Genomic DNA, 15366 nt, shown 5'->3' with positions numbered 1-15366 from the left:
GGATCGAATTCGTGCTGCAGAGGCTTTAGATTGCTTCATAGTGTGATGCTTAACCCCTTGCGCCACCAGGGAGGCCCCCCAAGACTCAATTTTAGAACACTACTTCCTCTTAGTGTTGGTCTAACCAAATGCCTACCACCATGTGATTTAATTACTTTTTGATTTAGAGCCATTTTTATGAAAGAACAAATTCACAGACTTAAAAGGAAAAAAATTTGATATTTTATTTGAGCATTTTAAAATTTAATAACCACTTTTATTTATTATCACTGAAATCTAACAGACTGTCATTGTAGTTTATCTATGAGTAAAAAGGTTGAAACTGGAATGTTCAATACATTTAAAATTTTAGGGGAGGGCCTCCCCGGTGCACAGCGGTTGAGCGCTGGGTTGAGAAGCTGCCCGCAGCCTCTGCAGTGCCGGTTCGATCCCTGGCTGCTCCCCGGCCCCCGGAGGAGGTTCCCACATGGCGCGCAGACCTCTCCTGCCGCCCGCTGCTCCCCTCAGCAGTGTACTTCAGTCCTTCTGCCTGCTCTGCTCCCCGCTCTGGCTCTGGTGGATTCTCTCACCCTCCCGTGCTTCTGACTGTACCCAGTGCTTGCATAAATAAATAAATAAATAAACAAACAAACAAATAAATCTTAAAAAAAATTTAAAAATAAAAAAATTTAAATATAAGGGGAAAAAAATCATACATCCTGTTGATCATCCTAGCTGCCTCCCAAAGCACAGCTCGTCCACATCCTTCTCCCGGGTGCCATTCTCAGTGCTGGTACGGCTGATGTCTTTAATCTGCTTTCTTTCCTCTTTCCATTTGATCCCTTAGCTATATTATCTACAAAGGACTTAACTTGCAATGGAAGTTCAGGGTAGTTTCGTAGGGATTTTTGGCTTATAATCCATCACCTCCTAGTGTCCCAACAGTGATGCCTTCTGGACCCAAGCAATGCCTGCACAAGTCTATTTGATGGAAATGGCTCTGTCATTCTGTGAAATTCTACAATCACTCCTAGACCAAGGTTGATTCCAGATAAATACATTAGGGAAATTGTGACTTGCCTGGTGCCAGCTGCAAACTTAAACTCCTTTGACAGTAAATAAAACAGGTCATTCCTGTGAGTTATGAAAACTGAGGGTGTAAATGAGGGAGTAGCAAGGGAAAAGGGTCTCTTGGACAGAGTCGGCTTTTCCTTGGCTTGAAGTTCAGTGCCACACTGTTGATGCAAAACCTCTGACCAGCAGGTCCAGGTCTACCAGGAAACATGTGGCCAAGGTGGGCGTCACACTGCAAAAGAGAGAAGCCAGGGTCATTTCTCAACTGAGCCAAAGATTTTTGTGTGAAACCAGATAGGTGAACCCAACAGGGCACACATCCCCTACCCATCTTCCCGTCCTCCACGCCCCCCCACTCCAGTGTCTGTCATCTGGTGGTGGAAATTCTACCCCAATGAATGTGGGAGTGCAGAAACAGAGGAGTGGCTCAAGAAGATGTAGTGTATATATACACAAAGGAATACTGCTCAGTGATCACAAAGGATAAACTCCTGCCATTTGTGGCAACATGGATGGAGCTAGAAGGGATTATACTAAATGAAATATGTCAGGAAGAGAGACAAATACCAGATGCTTATCACTTCTATATGGAATATAGAGAAACCGGACAAAGGGGCAGATAAAGCCAAACTAAAAAACTAGCCATAGAGGGCCTCCCCGGTGGCGCAGCGGTTGAGCGCTGGGTTGCGAAGCTGCCCACAGCCTCTGCAGCGCCGGTTCGATCCCTGGATGCTCCCCGGCCCCCGGAGGAGGGCCCCACATGGCACGCAGACCTCTCCTGCCGCCCAATGCTCCCCTCAGCAGTGTACTTCGGTCCTTCTGCCTGCTCTGCTCCCCGCTCTGGCTCTGGTGTATTCTCTCACTCTCCCGCGCTTCTGACTGTACCCAGTGCTTGTATAAATAAATAATAAAAAAAAATCTTCAAAAAAAAAAATCTAGCCATAGAAAGTCCACTATGGAACTGACACATGCAGACGTGAGGGGAAGGAGAAGGAACAAGCACAGTGGATTACGGTGGTGGATCATGGGTGCTCTGGTTCATGGGAGAGTTGTGATAACATCGCCAGAAGGGGAGATCCTGTGCTTCCAAAATACGATGTAAACCAATGTTATCTCAATCAAAAAACTAAAAAAAAAAAAAGGAATAAAAAAATGCAGAGTACATTAGTGCTAAGTAGCTCAACTTTATCAGTGAGACTGTAAGTTATTTAATGTAGACCTTGACTGGCTTATCTATAAAATGGGGATCATAATTATACCTACTATTTAACAGAGTTGTAATAATGGATAAGATGCATGTAAAGCATGAACACAATTCCTGGGTAAGTTCTCAATAATGCGTTAGCCAGTGTATTCTTAGTGTTTTTTCCTGAAGATAACACTGTGCTGTTTATCTGCTCACCTCTCGTGTGTCACCAAGCGAGGACACTGAGTACCCAAGGATATCAAAAGGAGTGTGCTGCCTGGAATGAATCCACTCTCTCTGCCAGGCTCACAGAGGGAAGAATGTGCTGATGTCACCGCAGTGTGGCTCTGTCTGGGCCACATGCTGCAGAAGGGGATGCAGGCAAGAGATGCTGCCTGTCCCTGTTCAAAATCATGTGAAGGGCTGTCTCTCCTTCTTCTGGAGCCTCCTTCTGCTCTCATCTCTGGAAGTGAGAACCAGGAAAAACTACTCAGTGAGTGGGGCAGGAAGGACTTACCCGCAGTGTCCAGGATGATGGGAAAGAGGGAGCAAAGGCAGCCCAAGTGGACCCCGATGTGTTTTAGTGACAACAGTCCCCCAGGGAATAACAGGACATGAGAATGCCCGTGCACCGGGGCAGTGTCAGGGAAAACAGCAGGTACAACGAACACCCACCTGCTTGCAGACCACCTCAGTGAACAGTAATCCCAGGAAGGTGTCCACTTGCTTCAGGATCCCCATGTTACTCTCGTCAGAGCCAGATTTACCCTGAGCCTCAGAAAATGAAGGCCATCCAGAGCCGGCAGTGCTTCTCCTCAGAACTGGAAAGACATTGACACGTGCAGTTGCTATAGAGACTCTTATTAACGTTCCAGCAGCATGTCAGGCCACATTCTCCTACTGAGCAGGACCCGACTTCCTCTCTCTCCTGCCAGATCCCAAGGCCAGTTACTTGAATCAGTGGATCCCTAGGAATTTTGCCCGCTGCACCGTCACTGTGAGAGACATGGCCTCATCACAGTGAAAGGATTGCTTGTGCCTTTGATGCTAACGGCTTCTCCTGCAATGTCTGAGGAGGACCTAAAAACACTGGCAGCTTTGTGAACTATGTGGCCCTTTAGAAAGCTCTAATCAAACCCATGTGCTCTAACTGTAGAAAAGGGGAAACACGAAATGAAAAAGCAGTCAAAGGGGCCACCAAGGATGGCACATCCCAGGAACAGGAGAGCTGATGAAGCGGCCATTTTGGGTGCAAGACACTGTGGACCACCTGAGACAGGAGCATGGCGGCCTGCAGGGATTCACAGCTGCCGCCAGGACTTCCTTGTCGTGGAGTCAGGCAAGCTGTGTGGCCTCTCCCAGATACTTCTCATCTGTAACATGGGAATAATATCTACTTTATGGAGATATTTGGGGGACTTAAGGAGATACTCTGTGGAGCACATGGTAAGTGCTCTTGAATGCTGGCTGTAATTAGTGTTGATGAGGAAGCATCCTGAGTGAAGACTCACCTTTTGGGGAACACCCAAAAGGAGGAGGGATGCTGAAGGCTGTGGAGGCTGGAGGAGGTGGAGCTGGAAGAAGGCAGCAAGCAGATCTACTCACCTAAGACCCACTCTCTAAGTGCTTTGAAAGAGGAGGCCCCTTAAATGGCAGCAGGAAAAGAGGTTTTTAAATTTTAAATAGTGGGGAGATGGCTGTCTGTATCTGAGGAAAAGAGAGAACTACAGATTACAATTCATTTCTTCTTAAGACAATCGAATCTTCTATGTGCTTCTGCATACACTCTGCTATGATGTAGTTTTGGCTTAAGTACCAGAAAAGGATGTGGTCTCTGAGATACGCTATTTAAAAAAGAAGAATCATGTAAAGACCTGAGACCATGCTCTGAAAATCAAAGGTCTAACTTTTAGGAGTAAGGGCCTCAACTTCTGAAAGACACGGGTGTGAGTCAAGGCTCAGTATGTTACATATAGGTGAACTTGGCAAATTATTGAATATTTTAAAGCCCCAATGCTCTAATTTATAAAATAGTAATGGAATTATTACATCACAGGATGGTTGAAAGGATTAATTTAGATACTTTCAATCTATATAGTGTATCAGCATAATGTTGAACAAATGGTACATACTTTAGTACTTATTTTTTTTATTTCATTATTACTGATTTTCCATGAAATATGAGGAGTCATGAGTCCAATTATAAGAGTCTTCACATTCAGTTTTGGTGCTTTGAAATCCTTTTATATGGTTTCAAAAATACTCATTTGAACTGGTCTGGCCTAGGACAAAACTTCTTAAGTATCTGTAATCATAGCCTTTAAACCCTCAACATTATATATAAACTAGTGATCATTAAAGGAATTTTGATGGAGAATTATGAAAATAGTCATTTTAAGATTAATAAAAATTCATTTAAAAGATTTTATGGGGTGGCCTCACTGGTGGTGCAGGCAGTTGAGCGCAGCGCTGTGAAGCTGTCTGCAGCCTCTGCAGTGCCGGTTTGATCCACCAGCCTCAGAGCAACCTACATGGCAAGCAGACCTCTCCTGTCTTGCCAGCTGCTCTCCTCAGCAGTGTATTTCGTCAGTTTGCCTGTTCTGTTCCCCACTCTGTCTCTGGTGAATCCTCTCACCCTCCCGTGCATCTGGACTGTACCTCGGCTCTTGTATAAATAAAATAAGTCTTTAAAAAATAAATAAAAGATATTATGGGAAATAATAAACCTTTATTGATGCAATTAACAGAATCCAGAGATTTTTCCAGGTAATGTGAGAAGCCCATGATACATAATTTAAGACTGGGAATCTAGATATTAAGGCCAATTAGTAAATCCAATATACATATTTAAATGATTAGCAGTTAAGGCCCATCCTTGAAAAATTAAAACCATTCTGGACCATCTCTTCTAGCATATACTTGGAGGTGATTTCTTTGTTTAGTTTGTTAATGTATTTATTTGCTTTTTTCACCTTTGTTTTGAAGCGAAAATATATTATTGAGCAAATGAATATAATAAAGATTCCAGCAGAACTTCCAGCCCAGGTGCAATGAACACTCCAATGCAGGCATAATCAACAAGTTTGTTTACTTACAGCTCCTTCCCTTTCAAGATTCATGGCCAGGGCCTCAGCACTCTTATCTACAAGGTCGGGCAGCTGACCAGCTGGTTTCTCTCTCCAAGGCCATCCCCGAATGCCTGCATCTTTCCCCCCTTGCGTTGCCCCCTTGTCTGGGGACTTTACCACAAATGGTTGTGTCTGCTGAAAAATGATGTTATCAATGTAACAGTTATGGACACAGTTGTGTATAAAAGGAACACTTGGTCTTTAAACCAGTGCTCAGAACTTACAGGCCTACCCAGGTCTGGGACCTCATACATGAGTAATAAAGTTTCTCCTGACCTCAACTTTCCTGAAGTACTGCTTGTTCTTCCTCTGCCTGGGTAAAAGGCTAGAACTTATTTCTACAACAGTTTCTGGAAATTCCACAGCCCCAAAACCAACAGTAGAGGCATTCAGTGATGACTGGCCCCCATAATACCTTGGAAGAACTTCCATATCCTTGAAATACTAGGAGTCAGCACACACACAGAATTTCAAACAATGTTGCCAAGCTACTTGTAACATGTAGGCTATCAGGATGTTATCTAAAAAGTGAACTAATTTCCTTCCATTCTAAGCTTTATGACCATGAAATATGTGATTCCACAATAGATTTTTTAAAAAGATATATTTATTTATGCATACAAGAGCTGGGGTACAGGCCAGAGATGCAGGGGGTGAGAGGATTCACCAGAGACAGAGTGGGGAACAGAACAGGCAGATTGACCAAAGTACACTGCTGAGGGGAGCAGCGGGCGAGACAGGAGCAGTCTTCTGCGTCATGTGGGTTTCTCCCTGGCTGGCCGGGGATTGAACTTGTGCTGCAGAGGCTGCGGATTGCTTCATGGTGCGTTGCTTAACCCCTTGCGCCACAAGGGAGGCCCCCACAATAGATTTTAATAAACACTTCCAGAATTGGCAAATGGGGACGGAGGAAGAAGGCGGCATACAGAGGAGCCAGGTGAGGGGGTAATGTTACACAATTCTGAGGCTAAGGAAGTGACAGTCTGAGATCCCCAGGGGAGTGACAATGTCTTCAGAGTGTTCTTGGCCTAGGTTTGAGGTCTGGTTCAGAAACCCAAGGTTAGCGGTCTCTGACGTAGAGTCAGCAGCTCTCCCAGAATACGTACCATATTGGCAGGCCCTGGAAGCAAGGCAGCAGGCAGGAAGAAGCTGCCAGGGAGCAGTGGCCCCACATCTAGTTGGCTCTATAACTTCCATTTTGGGTGACCGACTTTTCATTTCCTTTTGACTCTATGCATGCATTTGAAGGGATGTTTCTCTTTTTCTCTACCTGCCTCCCTATTATTAGGCCGGACACTGGAAAGAGACAGACAGAGGGAAAATAAGGACCAACAAATATATATTCCTGAGACTATCCTCTTTAATGGGAAGCTGGGTCAGGAATATAGTCTTCATGTATGAACTCTCATTAATTAGACTCTATTCTTAACAACTCCTCGTTATCAACATACATGCAAGTATAGAGCCCTCAGGATCTCCCTCTAGGGCTCTATCAACACTAACATACAACGTGAGTGCTTGTCAGGTATCACTCTGATACTTTTATAAGTGTTAACTCATAACAATGTTCGCATAACAAGTTTATGAATTCAGTGCTGCTATCATGCTCATTTTATAGGCAAAGATATCAGAGCAAAGAGACTAAGAAACTTGCCCCGGCTACACAGCAGTGGAGCCAGGATGCACATCCAGGCAACGTTAACCACTTGACTGCTCTGTCCTAAAAACAAATAAATGTTTAAGAAGAATACGTTCTAGAACAGAAAAGAATCTTGTGAACACATTCTTTTTGCTTAGTAGCTGCTGCTGCAGTGGGAAAACATAATAGGAAGAAGCCCAAAAAGAGTTTAAGAAAATGGAAATGTGTCAACTAAGACTAAGTGATGAGAAAAGAAACAAATAAGGTTAGTGAATTGACATTTCGATAAACTGGCCATGGGGCAAAATGGGATTTTGGAGAGAATCAGCTGGTTTTCCAATTAGTCTTGGTTGCTTTACTGCCTCTAGGCCCTGGGGTTAGTCACATAGTATCTTTAATTTGAACTAGCATTGTGCTAACACAGTAGCATGAAGTTTAAATTAATTAAAATTAAAAATTCAACTTTTAATCACATTTGGCGTGCTCAATAGCCACATGAGATTAGTGGCTACCATACTGGGTTGAACAAATATAGAACATTTACATTTACAGAAAGTTCTACTAGGAAGAACTTTCTGCTCCAGTCTCTCAGACTCCTTCCTGCTCCACCATTCTCTGATTTCACGAATGCACCTGCATATTGGCCATGGGGGTATGGTGGGCACTGTATAGGCAGGAGGGCTCATCATTACTAGTGCAGACACTGGAACACCAATAAAATACAAAAATTAAGAATATAATAGATGTAGGTGAGTGCTCCTACAAGACTGACTTATCATGTTTTGTCTTCGCAGTCCAGTGACAGAAAGAACTTCTGTCTGGTTTCTGCACATGGCAGTCCTTCACAATTTTACAACCTGGTTCTTGGGCTGCATACAGGTTGTGCCTAAATTCTCCTCCTCCTCCTCTTTAGCAGAATCAGAAGTGAAGGAAGAACTAATGTCTCAGAAATTTGAGTCCCACATTTTACTGTGGCCAAATAAACCATTTCTCCCAGTTTTTCCAGGTGTAGGGTAAGGAAAAAGTATCAGGTTTTTCTGCCCTCCCGCCATTAGGATAGATGAGGGAACCCTGTGGTCCTGAATGCATGCCTGATGGCGGGCACCTGAAGTGGGTACACCTGGGCTGAGAGACTGAGTTTATAGGGGCGGCGTCATAGGGACAGCAGCAGAAGCCAAGAATGAACAGAAGCTGAGAGAAGAAGAGAAGCAGAGAGAACGCCAGAGAGAGCCCCTATAGAGTGAAGACTTGCTAGGGGCTGGGAGGCCTGCCAGCCTCCCGGCCCCCCAGCGCCCCTGCCTGCCATGTGCCTGGTAAATCTAAATAAAAGACCTGCAAAAGCCACTGAGGACTCTGACTCCTCCTTTACCCGGTCTGCTGGATCAGAAAACCTGCACTGTGTCATTCCTGCCGCTACACCAGGCATTGTTGGGCTGGCTGCCATCTTGGATATCTCTTCATGAGCCAGCGAGTGAAGGGATCAGGCAAAGGCCTAACCTTCCCTGAATATGGAGGAAAATCAACCCTAATTGTTCCTCATCCTTGCACGTGGGCTCTGGCTTCCAAGTTCGGTCCACATTAGCAGCCAGGAAAGCCAGACCTGCTCACAGCCCAAAGGACATAATAAGGCGCTGCCCTAACAGAAGATTCACTGAGCTGAGCTGACTTGTATTTTATTCTAAACTCATTTAGGGTTGATTCAAAAGAAACGAAAACATCTTTGAAGTTCTGGAAAACAGGACTTCAAAGATGCTTTTCTTCCTTCTTCATCAAATCTACTTTTTAAAGACTGTTTGCTGCATGTCTAAACAGAAAAGGTTTTGTTGAGAGATTTCAGATCCTGATTGACTTAAAAGGGCTTTGAAATCAAGAGACAATTAAATTTACTTATAGCTACATAGAAAAGGGCATGGTATTCACTACTGTCAGGCATCGTGGGCAATCTATCCTCATAAAATTCTACATTGCCTAAATTAAGTTATAAACCCATTTTCTCTGGGAGAGAGCTTTAATCACATGGCCAACCAAATACTATTACAGTTTAGATTTCTTTAAAAACTTCCCCAGGAAAAATCCCTATTTCTCAGGGATATAGAAAAGAAGAATAAAGGCTAAAAAGTCTTGTTACCTTCTCTGAATGCCAGAAACAGCAAGACAGGCAAATATCTTATAATGGAAATCTCTCCTTATAGCAGCAATGTCAAATGAGAAGTGCAATTAAAAATAATACAAGTATGCATTTATCCAAGGTCTCAAATAAGATGGAGTTTATGAACCTGGAGTTTTCTTGTTCTTCAGTGCCTCCTGATGCCTCACCTCACCTGAACAGCGGGCTGTCACAGCACACAGTGATACATTCCTGATTCCTTGTTATCCAGGTAGATCCCACTGAAAGGCTAAAATAAATGAGACACATCATGTTTAGGTTTCTCACATCCGCTGGAGATGATCTGGCAGTTTTAAACCCAATATTAAGCACCTTAATAAAATAATTTTTGTACAAATTTGACAAAGTGCAAATGAGAGAAATTACAGTACACCCAATGAAGCAGCACACGGGCTGATTCAACCCAGTGCTTATTGTGCCGAATATTCAAATGATGACTTTAATTGTGCTTCGTATTTACATAGCACCTTTTATTCAAGAACATCAAAGTCTGAGAAAAAGGCCAGAGAATAGTCCTCTGGATTGCGTAAGATTTTGTTCTCCAATTCAAGAGTTAATACAGCAGGAATCAAGTTCACTGTCTGAAACTTTGAAATCTCCAATTAAAGGTAGAGTGTAAATATAGACAAAGCACAGCTCAGTGAGGTGGGTCTGTAGTTTTAATATAATATACTCCACGTGGTGGGGTATACAGACACTTATTAGCCTGTAGTCAGAACAGGTGAGGGATGGAGGGCGGAGCGGGATGTGTGCAGGGGAAGGCTACAGGCTTCTATAACTGGATGGTGCTGATGCCCGGAGCAGACAAGGGAGGGACCAGATTTGCAGAGTTGCCAACCAAGAATTAGGTTTTGTAGTCAGATCTGTTCCAATGCCCCCACCCCACACACCCCAAAACACCTAATCAGAAAATGGTAAATGAGTATCACTCACCGGTTCAGTTCCTTTTTCTCTGGTGACATAGAATTGCTCTGGAGTTAGCTTCTTTTGCCATTCACTCTTGGGGAGAGTTGGTTCACGCTTTGTAATAGACCCTGTATTGTTAAATAGAAATTTTTTTAAAGGCACATGGCCTTTTCTTCCTTAATTTTCCTCCTAGGGTGTGCTAACCCCAATAGAATAAGGCATTCCCTGCCTCTCTTTCCCTTCCTTCCTTCTTCACAGGGACAATAAAGCTCTGGTACAAAATGCTTTAATTGACTCATTATATTAAAAAGAAATGAGTAATAAGTAGAGAGGCAGTTTTCCAGTCCCCCCTGGGGCATAGAAGCTAAAGAAGTAGCTGAAAAATGAAACAACGCAGAATAAATTCTCCTCAGGTACCTAAGGGTAGAAATTGATCCTCTCTCCCAATTCTACTTTCAAAGGAGTAGTTCCTGTCAGGAGACAGCTGGGAGTAGCTGAGTGATTGCAGAGAAAAGATCGCTGAGCTGGCGGGTTATTAAACTCCTCTCCCTTGCTGGTTTATAAAAGATATCTCTGATTTTGTTTGTCAAGGGAGGTCTTATTAAAAATTCTTGTGTGGAAAAAAGAAGAGACTCCTATAACATACAGTCCTAAGGGGGAAACTGAGACCTGCTATAATCTCGGCTTCATGGTTTTGGTCGACATTTTGTCTGCCTTTTTTCTATTTCCTTTGGTCTCCATCTTACTAGTTTTATTCCAGTGAATGTAAGCAAAGTGACTAGAACAATACTGTTTAGCTAAAGGGGAGCTGGGAAACTTAATGCATATGCAGATGTTTTCATCATTCAACATTAAGAACTTGAAAGGGTCTTACAATCTGTTCAACTCTTCGATTTACAAATGAGAAGAAAAGAGGCCCCAGGGGTTTCATATCCTGCCCACAGCATTGAAGGTGAAATATTTAACACTGCTGATGTCACCACCCATATATCAAACACATCAGAAAATCATATTTGACATTCATTTTTGTTTACAACAAAAAAGTCCTAAATAATCTTTCAGCAAGAAAAGACTACCATCTTCCTCACCAGTTTTAATGCCACGCAATATGCTGTTTTCAGTAATACACATAGATTACTCATGGCTGTTTGCATTTTATTTATTTTTTATTTTTTATATTTTTTAAGATTTATTTTATTTATTTATTTGTACAAGTACAGGGTACAGTCAGAAGTGTGGGAGAGTGAGAGAGCCAGAGCCAGAGCGGGGAGCAGAGCAGGCAGACAGACCAAAGACACTGCTGAGGGGAGCAGCGGGCGGCAGGAGAGGTCTGCGCGCCATGTGGGACCCTCGCCAGCGGCCGCGGATTGAACCTGCACTGCAGAGGCTGCGGGCAGCTTCCTCGCAGCACTGTGCCACCAGCGGAGGCCCCTGTTTGCATTTTATTAAAGGAATCTTATCTGTTAAATACATTGAAAGTGTTCTTTCTTAGATACTTAAAATAGCGGCTGTTACTGCACGAGAAAGTGACAGTTGTCCTTTGAACTATGCTTCCATAACTCAGATGTCTTTGGGTTCCTTTTTCTCTGGATATCTGTGATTTGCACAGGCTCTCTCTCCTGTTGGTTGTATGGTCCTTGAGGTGGGCTTTGATTTTCTCTTCTTTAAGGGAACCAACTCTGGGTCATGTGGTCACTTACTGGTTGTCTCCGTCTGGTTTCACAACTTTTCTGACCAAAGTCAAACACTGCAAATTGCCACATGTGAGCCAGCCTCTTTTTAATAAATACCTGTTCAATCTTAGGGAAGCTTTTAAGAAGTGGGATGAGAAGGATTCACAGTCACTTTAATCTGCAGAGCCAGCCTCCTTTCCACCTGCTGCCTGGGCTGTTTACGTCTTATGCTCAGGACGGTTTCCTAGCAGAGTGTCTCTAGAAAGATAGCTCTTTGACTCAAAAGATTATTTTCTCCAGGATATTTTTTTTTTAAAGATTTATTTATTTATTTATTTATGCAAGCACTGGGTACAGTCAGAAGCGCGGGAGGGTGAGAAAATTCACCAGAGCCAGAGCAGGGAGCAGAGCAGGCAGAAGGACCGAAGTACACTGCTGAGGGGAGCAGCGGGCGGCAGGAGAGGTCTGCGCGCCATGTGGGACCCTCCTCCGGTGGCCAGGGAGCGGCCGGGGATCGAACCGACGCTGCAGAGGCCGCAGGCAGCTTCGCAAGCCAGCACTCAACCTCTGCGCCACCGGGGAGGCCCTTCTCCAGGATATTTTTTAAGATTACCAAGTTCAACATGTGCCAGACACTGTGGACAGTGTAGCCCTTCACCACAGATTACCTGTCATTTTTCACAGATGCCTAATTGCTCCTTGAGCTTTTATGGTTTCCTTGGCATTCCTTTACTGATGGATATCTGGGTGGTAGCCAGTTTCTGTTCTCAAGAATAGTCCTGTTAAAATCATCTTTGTACCTAGGGGCCTCCCTTGGTGGCGCAGGTAGGTGAGTGCCGTGCTGTGAAGCTGTCTGCAGCCTCTGCAGTGCCAGTTCGATCCCGGCCAGCTGGCAAGGGTCCCACATGATGCGGCAGACCTCTCCTGCCGCCCGCTGCTCTCCTCAGCAGTGTATTTCATCAGTTTACCTGTTCTGTTCCCCGCTCTGTCTCTGGTGAATCCTCTCACCCTCCCACGCATCTGGCCTGTACCCCGTTCTTGTAAAAATAAATAAATAAATCTTAAAAAAAATTTGTACCTATAGCTTTATCCTTTCTTTGATTTCTTTCCTTAGAATATATTCTCAGGAGAGTGTGTCTGGTAAGTTTCACACCTTCGCTTATGTATTGGTGGCTGGTCAAGTTTTAATATTACTGAAGAACTTCATTCCTGGGAATTCACAAGGTTGTTTCTGACAGCACCAAGTGCAAACCTGGAGACTTTTTTTTTTAAATAAATTTTATTTTTATATTCCCCATACAATTGCAACCCCCTTATTTTGATCCCAATCCCTCCCCTCCCCACGCCCCACCACCCATAGAGTGTCTCTGGTTCATAGTTGTTTGTTGATTTTGATTTTCACTTTCTTATAGTTATTCTTTTTCCTGGTCCCTTATTTAAGTTTTCTAGATTCCTGCTATGAGTGAGACCATCCGGTATTTTTCTTTTTCTTTCTGGCTTATTTTGCTGAGCATGATTCCTTCCAGCGCCATCCATGTTGCTGCAAATTGCATGTGTTTATCTTTTTTGAATGCTGAGTAATATTCCATGGTGTATATGTACCACATCTTCTTGATCCAGTCATCTATTTTTGGGCATTTGGGCTGTTTCCAAAGCTTAGCTATTGTAAATAGTGCAGCTATAAACATCGGGGTGCAGGTGCTCTTTGGAATTGATGTTTCTGTGTCCTTTAGGTAAATACCTAGGAGTGGAATTGCTGGATCATATGGAAGCTCTATGTTTAGTAGGTCCAGAAATCTCCACACAGCTCTCCATAGTGGTTGGACCAGTTTGCACTCCCACCAACATGGCAGGGGAGTTCCTTTTTCTCCACATCCTCGCCAACATTTGTTGTTGCTAGTTTTTTTAATATGTTGCCATTCTCACTGGTGTAAGATGGTATCTCATAAACCTGGAGACTTTTGTGCTGAAATCACTGTCCTGTGAAAGAGAAAGATGAGAGCTCTAGCCCATCAGGCAATAAATGTCATCAGGTTAGCTAAATAGAGACACCAAGAGATCCTGAAGGTCCAGACTGTAAGTTATTTTGGGTCAGGTACCACTCCACTTTACCACTTCTTTTATTTATTTAACACCACATTTTGAAAACTTCCAGGGATAAAAAGTTCCAAGCCGCTGGGTCCATGTTCAGAGGAGTGAGGTGTTTCTAAATGTCTTCAATGGACACCCAACAGAATCGGATTCAAAGACAAAATAGTGGGGCAGCTGCACATGAAATCCATCCCCGGAGGGCGGGTGCTACGTCACCCCAGGAGCATTAGAAATGATGCAGTCACAAACGTCTCTAAGATAGGCATTAACAAGTTTAACAAGTTTGTCTTTTTTTTATAGGGGCAGGGAGAGGGGCACCCCAGACCCCGCAATCCTGCCTGCTCTAAATAGATTCTGCCATCCACTGCATCAACACAAAACATATGAGACTTTAATGGGAAGGAACTTTAATACAATTAGGAAACAATACAGGAAAGGCAAAGAATATAGTTTCTAAATCAAGCACCCAAAGTTACCCGTCCCTCATGGGTAAACATCCACCCAAGCAGGATTGGTCCAGAGCAAGGCCACAAAGCCTGACACAAGTCTAAAGCCCCTTCCAGTGGGGACACACAGAAAAGGATCAGAAACAACCAGACAAGTCTGGGAGGAAAAGAGCAAAATCAAAATCAAGACAAAACCCGCCATTGTTATCCTCCCTACAGGTTTCTCACCAACATCTGTTTCAACCAGTCCATGACCAAAAGGCAAGCGCAGTTTCTTCAAGTGTCTCTCAGCTCCGTGTGCCTCCTCCAGACTTCCTTCTGGCTGTCCATCCTGCTCCCTTCCTTCCTCAGTCCCTTCTCCAGCTTCCTCTTCTCCCTGCTCAGCTCCACCCTCCCTAGGGCGGGGCAGGAAACCTGGAACCTCCCCCTTTCCTTGGGACCACCCTGTTACATTTCCCCTAATTCCTGACAGGTTTGTCTTCTTTATGACCAGTCCCTCAGATAAACTTTAACAAGTTTAAAAGTTTGTCTTTCCCCTATTTCTTGCAATTTCCCCCTTGCTTGACAGGTTTGTGTTTAGATAACAAGTCCTCCTGCATTTCAAAGAAGAGGGTGTTTGATGAAAAGCAAGGTGGTGTCCTCCTGTCTCCAGGCTAATGGATCCCTTCCCTCTCCCCTTTGCAGACTCTAGTTCATCTCCCAATATTTTTCCCTTTGTATAAATACCCCCGCACTCTGCCAAAGAGCAGGACAGTTATCTTTCAGACATGAGTCTGCTGCTGTCCTCATTTGTGGACAAATTAAACCACTTTTCTTTTCCTCAAACTCTGTTTTCTTTTATTGGCTGAAGGAAACTGAGTCCAGCGTTAGTTATAGGGAGACACCGAAAACCAAATGGAAAAGAATTTAAAATTCTACACAAAGTTGAAACACCTGATTTGGAAGAGAACCCTATTCTACATTGCAAAATAATTGAGTTCGCTGTTCTTTACTTCATTAAATTGGTAATCATGACTCGATAAGCTAAATCAGTGAATCCATCTTTAAACAGGAAACATGTCTCATTGGCAAGGAGAA

The 15366-nt window shown here is 43.7% G+C and overlaps 1 protein-coding gene across 1 annotated transcript; it reads right to left on the bottom strand.

The window, feature by feature from the left end:
* Positions 1-1102: 1102 nt before the first annotated feature.
* MSRB2 (methionine sulfoxide reductase B2) lies at positions 1103-14330 on the bottom strand. Its single transcript, XM_037509845.1, is given in 8 exon segments — positions 1103-1285; positions 2915-3041; positions 3043-3060; positions 9328-9351; positions 9353-9402; positions 10107-10207; positions 10497-10549; positions 14320-14330. Coding segments are annotated over 8 exon segments (549 nt in total). The 3' UTR covers positions 1103-1120.
* Positions 14331-15366: the final 1036 nt, after the last annotated feature.

Source organism: Talpa occidentalis, unplaced genomic scaffold (assembly GCF_014898055.3).
Source record: "Talpa occidentalis isolate TD23 unplaced genomic scaffold, MPIMG_talOcc4v2.1 talOcc4.14, whole genome shotgun sequence".
Classification (NCBI taxonomy): Eukaryota; Metazoa; Chordata; class Mammalia; order Eulipotyphla; family Talpidae; genus Talpa; species Talpa occidentalis.
This window is presented reverse-complemented; position numbering and strand designations above follow the sequence as displayed.